The 9,543-nt window shown below is 43.5% G+C and overlaps 1 protein-coding gene across 2 annotated transcripts; it reads right to left on the minus strand.

The window, feature by feature from the left end:
- Positions 1 to 1,129: 1,129 nt before the first annotated feature.
- On the minus strand, positions 1,130 to 7,187 carry LOC139413370 (protein FAM83D-like). 2 transcript variants are annotated; one of them, XM_071160661.1, is made up of 4 exons: positions 6,544 to 7,187; positions 4,455 to 4,622; positions 4,064 to 4,188; positions 1,130 to 3,875 (listed from the first exon to the last, which is right to left on the minus strand). In XM_071160661.1, exons 1-4 carry the CDS (start codon positions 7,024 to 7,026, stop codon positions 2,858 to 2,860), a joined length of 1,794 nt encoding a protein of 597 aa, XP_071016762.1. In that variant the 5' UTR covers positions 7,027 to 7,187; the 3' UTR covers positions 1,130 to 2,857. The 2 variants fall into 2 exon arrangements, with proteins under 2 accessions (XP_071016762.1, XP_071016761.1); XM_071160660.1 differs by having other exon boundaries at positions 6,754 to 7,166.
- Positions 7,188 to 9,543: the final 2,356 nt, after the last annotated feature.

The raw sequence follows: 9,543 nt of genomic DNA on the forward strand, positions 1-9,543 counted from the left end.
GTGGGTTCTGATATGCTGCCCTGTGGGGGATGAATATACAAGCCTGAAAGTGAGTTGGTAAAATGGCTGCCTTATTTTGGGAAAGTAAATTGAGCCTGCTGGCTTCTAAATAAACAAAATACAAACTGATTTTTTGCTGTTAATGTCTTTTTCATTGTTATTACCGCAATAATACGGTCATATTTTATGGAGATTCTAGTTATGAGGCAATAGGCCTACAGTGATAATGTTCACCACAGTTTGCAAAATAATGAATGGGTGTTATCATACTTGTAGGTAACTCTACGCCATCCAATATATTCCTTTTGTAGAATTGCCTAAACTATATACAAATAAATGGGAAATCCCAAACAATAAACTGGTTTATAACTTCAGACTTCAATCTTGGGACACAGTTTAACCCATAGTACCTGTCACGGTGTCCATCCTGAATATGGCTAAATATTACTCACACAAAAACTCTTGAGTAACACATTTGAGGGCGGCATTTTTTTTAAAGGAGCCAAGATCTTGGCTCGATCATCTCAGGACCTTTGTGCTCAGATGAGAAAAAACAACATGTTCCTGCCAAACCCAAATGGCACTCTGAACTATGGCAGTATAGTACAAGGCCTTACATATGATGTAATATTGGACGTACACTAGTGTAATACCTGTATTGTTATTGTGTCATTACTTAATTTGTGCTGTTGCTTAGCTTCCCTTGACATATACTCTGAAAATATTTGCTGGATGAACGTCTACCACATGCAAAGTGGCCCACACCACACCCAGCTGTTAAATTGAGACCAGCGGCAGAGGGTGCCAATACACCCAACCACCAAACAATGGCTAATAGATATTGTATAGCAATCAATCAATAAAATAACTACATAAACACAATATTCTGATGAATGAGACTTAAAGTGCTTTTGCCCTCAACATTATTATTCATAAAAATGTAAGTGATTCCACTGTCACTTGTTGGTTCATTTCTATAGTGATCACGTCACATAATATAAAGATCAGCAATTTCATGAAAAGCAGCATTAAGAATTGGGTTTAAGGACACATGGTCACTGGTTTGAAGTACTCATTATGAGGATGGGACAGAGTAAAAGTATTAAGAAAAGTGATGACTGACAACAGATAATATAAATCAAGTACTCCTTTATTTCCATTGTGTCAGCAATGAAGTACATCAATCGATATCATAAAACCTATACTTTCTCAGTACTCAGGTTAAGTTAGACTGCATGTTAGAATCCAGCATAATTAAGTTTAGTTACAGCAGACAAAATGGCTCACTTAAAATTGTCATAAAATATCCATTTATGAATTGTACTTAGTGTTTCTCAAATAAATCATTGGACAATCTTGGTTCAATAAAATATTTTCATAAAAACTATACAGATTGTGTCTTATTGCACAATGTCCTTGCTTAAAAACGTACCATTTCGTGGCAAAAATGGTCAAGGCAAATGACAGTCTATCTGTGGCTGATCTCTTGCCATTTCACGTCAATTTCTAGTAGTCATGTTCAAACAGGGTTGAAAGAAAGGGGACAGATTGACAATAACAAGAGGAAGAAGGCTGCATCACAATAACACATACACTGCATAGCCAAAAGTATGTGGACACATGCTTGTAGACTCTCTCATTCCAAAATCATGGGCATCAATATGGTGTTGGTCCCCCTTTACTGCTATAACAGCCTCCACTCTTCTGGGAAGGCTTTTCATTAGATGTTGGAACATTACTGCGGGGACTTGCTTCCATCCAGCCACAAGAGCATTAGTGAGGTCGGGCACTGACGTTGGGCAGCTAGGCCTGGCTCGCAGCCGGCATTCCAATTCATCACAAAGGTGTTCAATGGGGTTGAGGTCAGGACTCTGTGCAGGCCAGTCAAGTTCGTCCACACGGATCTTATCAAACCATTTCTGTATGGACCACCCCTTGTGCATGGGAGCATTGTCATGCTGAAACAGGAAAGGGCCTTCCCCAAACTGTTGCCACAAAGTTGGAAGCACAGAATCATCTAGAATGTAATTGTATGCTGTAGTGTAAGATTTCCCTTCACTGGAACTAAGGGGCCTAGCCCAAACCATGAAAAACAGCCCCAGACCATTATTCCTTATCCACCAAACTTTACAGTTGGCACTATGCACTCATGCAGGTAGTGTACTCCAAACCCAGATTTGTGAGCTTTGCACCACTCCAGACGATGCTTGGAATTGCGCATGGTGATCTTGTGTGTGACTGCTCGGCCATGGAAACCCATTTCATGGAGCTTCCAATGAACAGTTATTGTGCTGGCGTTGCTTCCAGAGGCAGTTTGGAACTCGGTAGTGAGTGTTGCAAAAGATTTTTACATGCTACGGGCTTCAGCACTCTACGGTCACGTTCTGTGAGCTTGTGTGGCCTACCACTTCGCGGCTGAGCCGTTGTTGTTTCTAGACGTTTCCACTTCACAATAACAGCACTTACAGTTGACTGGAGCAGCTATAGCAGGGCAGAAATGTAATGAAATTACTTGTTGGAAAGGTGGCGAAGGTGGTGAAAGTCACTGATCTCTTCAGGATGGGCCATTCTACTGCCAATGTTTGTCTATGGAGGTTGCTTGGCTGTGTGCTAGATTTCATTAACCTGTCAGCAGCGGGTGTGGCTGAAATAGCCGAATCAACCAATTTGAAGGGGTGTCCACATCCTTCTGGCCATGTAGTGTACTTTCAAAATCTTAAGACTAAGGAAGAATAATCCTCAAATATTTCATATTGCCCTTTAAACCCATTTGTTTCAGGTAGTGTATACCTACGAAACACAGAACCCTTTCCACAACACCCATCATCTCCAAGGCCCTGCAGCTCAATAAGTTATTTTATTGTAAACATCTGGCCCTTGGCCAAGTGTCCATGCCCACACTGTCCATCAGCAGGCCAGGGTTATGCCCCTGCCTCTGTTCCCACTCTTTCTGGGACTTGCATGCTCTATGCAGCCCGGGCCCCAAGGCCATGTTGGTGAGGTCTACCAGCTCACGGCGGTGGGACAGCATGGTCCCCATGTGCTCCAGCTTGGAGCGGATGTTGGAGTAGTGATACTGACGCTCTTTGGTCAGCTTGTGGAAGCACTCCCTCAGGTTCCCATCGGGGGGCGAGGTACAGTGACGGATTGCAGGGCGACGGTCCACCCCATGGGGGGCGAGGTGCTGCCTGGGGGAGGTAGAGATGGAATCTGAGGAGGCAGCTTCATTCTGGATGTTGTCGGTCTGGTTATTGGTGGTGGCAAACTGGGTAACTGTAGTCTTGTTGGGGGAGAGGCGGTTAGTGTACTGAGTCAGATCTGTCTGCACTCCACTGTCCACCGTGGTGAAGCTGGTCTGGGTGGAGACATGACAAGGAGTGACGAGGGGTGTGACCAGCACATCCACTGCTGCTGTAACAGTGGCAGGGTCACCTGTAGGCAGGCACTGGGCAGCACTTCCAGACAGGATCTCCTGCATGTGCTGCTGCTCCATCCAGTCTTCCCCTATGGTGGAGGAGTCTGAGACCGGGCTGCTCTTACGGCCCCTCGCCCCAGTGTCCTCTCTGGGGGGCAGCACTGCCACAGCCTGGGCCCGGCTGGGTGTGCTGGTCAGACAGACAATTTTGCCCAATACTTCCAGACCGACAGACTCGACTGGGGGCCTTTCTCTGGCCGGCTGAGGGGATGACGTGATGGGGAGTTTGATGAGCAGGTGGTCGTAGATGCCACTGATTCGGGCACTGGCTGGGCCCCTGGTAATAACAGGCATGGACTGGGCATACAGGATGCGGAACTCCTCATCAAAGTTCTCAGTGATCTGGCCAGACAACTCAATCAGGTTGCTGCTGTTTAGTTTACCATCAGTCCAATTGAACCTAAGAATTAACCAAAATGCTTTACAGTTGTATACCCCATTTCAGTCAAATAAGGATGGCTACATCACTTACAGTAGCTTGATTCATACAAGGGGAAAGTATTTAGTAATGTTTTATTGCTTATTGCTTGGGACGTTTTTCAATGCTATACTGTATAATGCCTTGTTAGTAAAGCAGGAAGTCTTTACCTGTAGGAGCCTGTAGCCACTCGGTTCCCATCAATCAACATGAACCGTTCATGAACCTTTCCAGTAATCTTGGCCCCTGATCTCATGAAGTACGTACCACCAGTTATGGTCCTCACTCGCATTTGCTTTAATGAGGAATGAAACAAAAACAGTATGAAATACAAGCCAGTCACTGGTCACTTATAAAACATGAAGACAGCATGATCATGCTACTAAGTAAGTCATAAACAAGCAATGTTTCCATTGATCATGAAAACAATGCATTATATGACCATCAGTTTCATTTTGTTGAACCTTTACTTAAACTAGGTATGCATTGAAACTCTAATCATGGCTTATCCTGGTGCTTATCGAGATACGACACAAAGGTGGAGTCATCACACCCACATACCAGAAGCTCGTCCAGGCGCACATTGATGTTGTTGCACATTTTGAGGAATGCGGGCACACAGGAGTGTTCCAGCAGGATGTAGACTGGAACTCTGTGCTGCGTGCACGCCTCCTGAAGATCCTTGAATATGTCCAGGTCTGTCAGAGAGTCTGTCACTATGGCAATCACCTGTAATGGTACATCAATCATTGGTTAGTCAAAGCACCATTCAGGTCCGGTTTACAATTTTAAAGAGGCTGCTCTTCTGACATACTATTTGTGAGGCAGGGTCACTCTGAATGGGCTCTTACACCTGCTGGTGCCCAAAAACCAGGTCTTAATCAAACATTAAGAAGGAAAAAAACACTGAGCCAGCTCCTCTATTGGCCACACTTTCTCTGTCATGTGTACTTAAATGATCCTCGCTTGCAGTCAACTGTGGTCTGTTGCCATTGCAATCATATGTAAATGCTTGGTCAGCAAACAAATGAGTTTCTCTGACAGGGACAATCAGGCTCATTGTGAGGTGCTTTTAGAACTCCTGCTGATGTCTGACCTCATGTTCTCCAGAAGCAGGTTAGAAATTTGCTGCAACGATGTTAGCATTTCTTGATAAAATTGTATTTTCTAGTGCCCTCTCAAGGATAATAACTCAATAGCGTACAGATCAAGGGCCCTTTGGGGCATTTTCTAAATTGATATTCTCAAACTGATGCTGCACAACTATAAGGCTTGAAGCAGAGAGAAATTCAATTTACTGCAACTCAAACCTGATTTCTCCACTTTCTGTAAAACCTACCTACAGCGCACCTGCACGCATAGGCAGATCAACACCCAAGGCTAAGCATTAAAAAAAGAGCACACAAACATTGTGAAAAGCATGTTCAGACACATTCATTGATGTACTATTACTGTAGGTGCTCCTCCGAACCACAGACTTGGTAGTTTGGAGCCTTTTCCTCATTATCTTTTCTGGAACGTCAACTCATCAGGATGGTAAGGAAACTGCATCAAACTGACAGTTCCAACATGTCCAGAAATGTATTGAGTTTGAACATGTGACTAACATTAATGGGGCTCTTTCTTTTGTCTGACCTTTATGAGCAAGTATCTACTGCTCTTCAAAATGGGTAATATAGTTTTCTATAAGAATCTGTGAATTATAAAGGAGAAAAAAAAAACAATGCTTTTGAGAAGCTGAACATCAAAATAAAGGTTCATCCAGACCTCACAAATATTTATATACCAGACCTTGTCAATCCCCCAGGGAGCACCGTCCGACTCCAACGTCCAAGGACGTTGAAAAGACATACAAATTTGGTCCGTCCGTTCTGGCCTTGATTTCAATGACCACAGATGTTTTTTTTTGGACCGGACTCGATTTAGCCCAAACCAAACATAGGCGTCAGCTAACAATTTTTAGATTGGTAAATTAGTCTAGCCTACTATCTAACCTTGTAGTAAACATGGCCGAATACCTGCCAAGGTGCCCTGACCTCCAGGGTGCATGGCATTGATTTTGTTAGTCACTCTTACTAAGATATCATTAACATGGCATAAGTCAAGGCAAAATGTGTAGAATTGCCAACAGCTTTAAAACATAAAGAAATGTTTCTCCACCCCAAAATTAGTAGAATTGCATGGCATTTGCTATAATATTTAAAAATGTTCTCTCCTCCCCATTGTAAAATGTGTAGAACTGCAAAAAACTTGCTTTAAAACTGAGAAATCCAGTCTCAACTTACTGTTGTGAGTCATAATAGTTGAACACACAATGTGAAAGTTTGAAATTTGATTGTTCCTCAGCAATTTCTCGATTGTTATGTCAGTCACTCAATTAGCCATGTCAGCTAACAATTTTTTGATTGGTAAATAAGACTAGCCAGCTATCTAAACCAAATCTCGCGTAGGAGGGCCCATAAAAGGCTAGAGCCTGCTCTGCATGGCTGGTTTGAATTTTACATTGGAGGTGTGCCAAATTCAGGCAAATACAAAATGGGTCCTTCCATACATGCCTATAACATTAATATGTATCACTAAACAACACACATAAAACTCAACACGTGGTATGCCTATTGGTGACCATTTTAATATTTTGTTCATTTATTACCTCCTTGGCACTTTTTATCATTCTTCTCGCTGCTTCCTTACAACTATAGATGCATTCCCCATAGCTGGGTTGGAAGTGTGCGACAGCACGAGTGACTCCTCGGTAAGAGCCCGATGTAAAGGCGGGCCAGCCGATTTCCAACAGCGGTGGCTCCACGTCTGAGACCTCTGGAAAGTAAGTAACCGAGGAGCAGTCCATGGAGCTACTTACCGACTGCTCAATGATCACGTCTTCACCCTGGAGGGACGCAAAGCGTGGGACCGCCGCGGCACGGCCAATCTGTTTGATCTCGTCATCTGAGAGAAAGTTCGGAATTTGTTCTTTTCTTAGAAAATCCAGAAAGGAATCAACTCCACCTGAAATAAGCTCCTCTAACGCTAATCGGTGCTTTTCGTTGTACAACTCCTGTACATTCAAATAATTTCCCTGTCTTGTTGACGGCCACCTTCCAGGTGAATCGTCCAAAAATTGCGATTGAGCCATAATGTTGCTATTTAGAATATACAGTAACCATTAAATTAAGGGATCCTCCTTTACGTGTGGAACAATGTAGCCAGAAAAAGCACATTTGTATTTTGCGTTGAACTCAGTTCCGGCCCATCCGTAGTAGGCATTGGTTACTCGAAAGTTGTGCAACCAGATCTATGTACACAAGCCTGCGTTTTAGAGCGCTCTGCTAAACGCGCTCGCTCATTGGCCAGCAGTTTGAATTTGAAGCCAAACAAACCCCAGTATCCAGTATCCACTTTCAAATCACGACCCCAAATTCCCGGACAACCGTAGTATATTGCAGGCTATATTTTGACACAACGAAGGACTATAGGTAGGCCTGCCCTAAAGTACTGTATATCATATGATGATAAAAAAAATAAGTAAAAGCCTATTTGGCTGAACTTACCATGACATTGACGTTTTCAGTATTTAAAATTAAACCAGGTAATCATTACCGCAGTTAACCATGTGTGTTATCAAGTTATGTTAGTTGTGTTATCAAGTAATTGATCATGTCTAGGGTGACCACATTTAAAATACCCAAATGCACGACAACAGGGTGATTTAGGCGGGATATTCGCGGGACAGTGTAGTCTACATGAATAATGTTTTAGGATGCATTATTTTTTATTTCACCTTTATTTAACCAGGTAGGCCAGTTGAGAACAAGTTCTCATTTACAACTGTGACCTGGCCAAGATAAAGCAAAGCAGTGCGACAAAAACAACAACAGAGTTACACATGGGATAAACAAACATACAGTCAATAACACAATAAAAAAAATCTATGTACAGTGTGTGCAAATGTAGTAAGATTAGGGAGGTAAGGCAGTAAATAGGCCATAGAGGCGAAATAATTACAATTTAGTGTTAACACTGGAGTTGAAAGATTAGTGGAATCTGTGTGAGTAGCTGGACAGGTAGGATGACTGACAGTGAAGGTGAACAGGTGGTCACATGTCAGGTGACAGAGGAATGGATGAGACTGAGGCAGGAATTCCTTTAACCATAAAGTGGTATATTTACTGAGTAGTCTGTTGCATCACAAAGGAAACAAATAACATGTATCCAATCAGATTCATAATCAAAGATCAAATCATATCATTCATTATTAACACAAGTTAGGGAGGTCAACAGTTCAGTTCATTAAGTCAATAGTAATCATCCGCGAGTCATTTAGGCTCGTAACTATTTATCATAAATCATGAAAGAATACAAACAGTGAATGGTTATACAATCTATAATCCCCATCAAAGTCAATCAGTTAGCAAACAATGACGTTTCTCATTTCACTCTTTCAATTGTCTTCATGTGTACATATAATTCATTTCAATACATATGAACCATATCGATTGCATAATTGGCCTATGAGGATCCGTAGGGCCGTGATCATTGACAATTCACATTACACAATATGTTTGAAGCGTGCGCTCCAAGCCGCGCTCCACGGTAAAACCTATAAACAATAACTGAATGGCCCACTCTCCCGATCGCCACAGATAATTCAGATGAAAGGTAACATAGTCGGTGGACTTACGTGGATTCATGGACGCACAGAACTTCTGGATCAGTTGGAGTTAAGGTAGAGAAAGCAGCGAGATCAGGCGATGGCAATTTCCTCCTTTTATGGAGTTGAGATCTGTCGGACATTTCCACCTGACCTAATTAGAGCGCCCCTGGCCCAGCTGAGTAAATGGCAATGAATTAAAGGAGTATTCCACCAACTCCATGGGCCTTTTCTACAGCCACCCCGGAAATTTGTTAAATTCCACACTCCTCAAAAAAGGCTCATTGCTCCCCGTCCTCTGTCATCTCAGGGAGAGGAATTAGTCGGGCAACTGGCCGGATACATGTCCGGTTCTTCACCTGGATCTCCACTGATCTAACACGACCATCGGTCCCAGGCATAGTTTTAGTTATACGGCCCACCGGCCAGGAGGCTCGAGGCAGCTGAGGGTCCACCATCATTACTACTTGGCCAGTTTCCAGGCTGGCCATTTCTCTCCGCCATTTCCCTCTGTGCTGTAGACTTGGTAGGTAATCCCGAATGAATCGGGCCCAAAAATGGTCAGCCAAGATTTGGCTGGGTCGCCACCGGCGTCTGCCTACGAGGTTGGTATCAGCATACATGGCTTGAGGAAGTGACGCATCTCGGCGCCCCATCAAGAGCATATTCGGTGTAACCGGATCGGGGTCAGCGATGTCTGCAGAGAGATATCCCAAGGGTTTGGAGTCAATGATAATTGGGTGGATAGCATCTGGGTCCAAAACCTCTGCTTGGCGCAGCCTCCCTCCGACTCTGATCACTCCAAGGATTGGATCATATTCTGGGGCAAGAGAGAGAAGACGGCTGTCCTTAGCCACTTCCCTACCGGCTTTCAGAGATTTTAACTCCTCAGGGAAGCTAACTGCTTGTGCTTGCTGGAGGAGTAGTGTCTCTGCCGCAAGGGAGGTAGGTATAGAAGCCACCCCATCTGAGGTCTGGTTTGTGGCGGTGATCAGATCCGGC

Source organism: Oncorhynchus clarkii, chromosome 7, assembly GCF_045791955.1.
Source record: "Oncorhynchus clarkii lewisi isolate Uvic-CL-2024 chromosome 7, UVic_Ocla_1.0, whole genome shotgun sequence".
Lineage (NCBI taxonomy): Eukaryota > Metazoa > Chordata > Actinopteri > Salmoniformes > Salmonidae > Oncorhynchus > Oncorhynchus clarkii.

Bases quoted from the DNA above. Each gene is read 5' to 3' on its own strand.
- LOC139413370 (XM_071160661.1), bottom strand. From the start codon at position 7,026: ATGGCTCAATCGCAATTTTTGGACGATTCACCTGGAAGGTGGCCGTCA. The intron at 4,623-6,543 runs GTAATAAATGAA...GTACCATTACAG, and splicing joins TGATAAAAAGTGCCAAGGAG to GTGATTGCCATAGTGACAGA. The intron at 4,189-4,454 runs GTATGTGGGTGT...TCCTCATTAAAG, and splicing joins TGCGCCTGGACGAGCTTCTG to CAAATGCGAGTGAGGACCAT.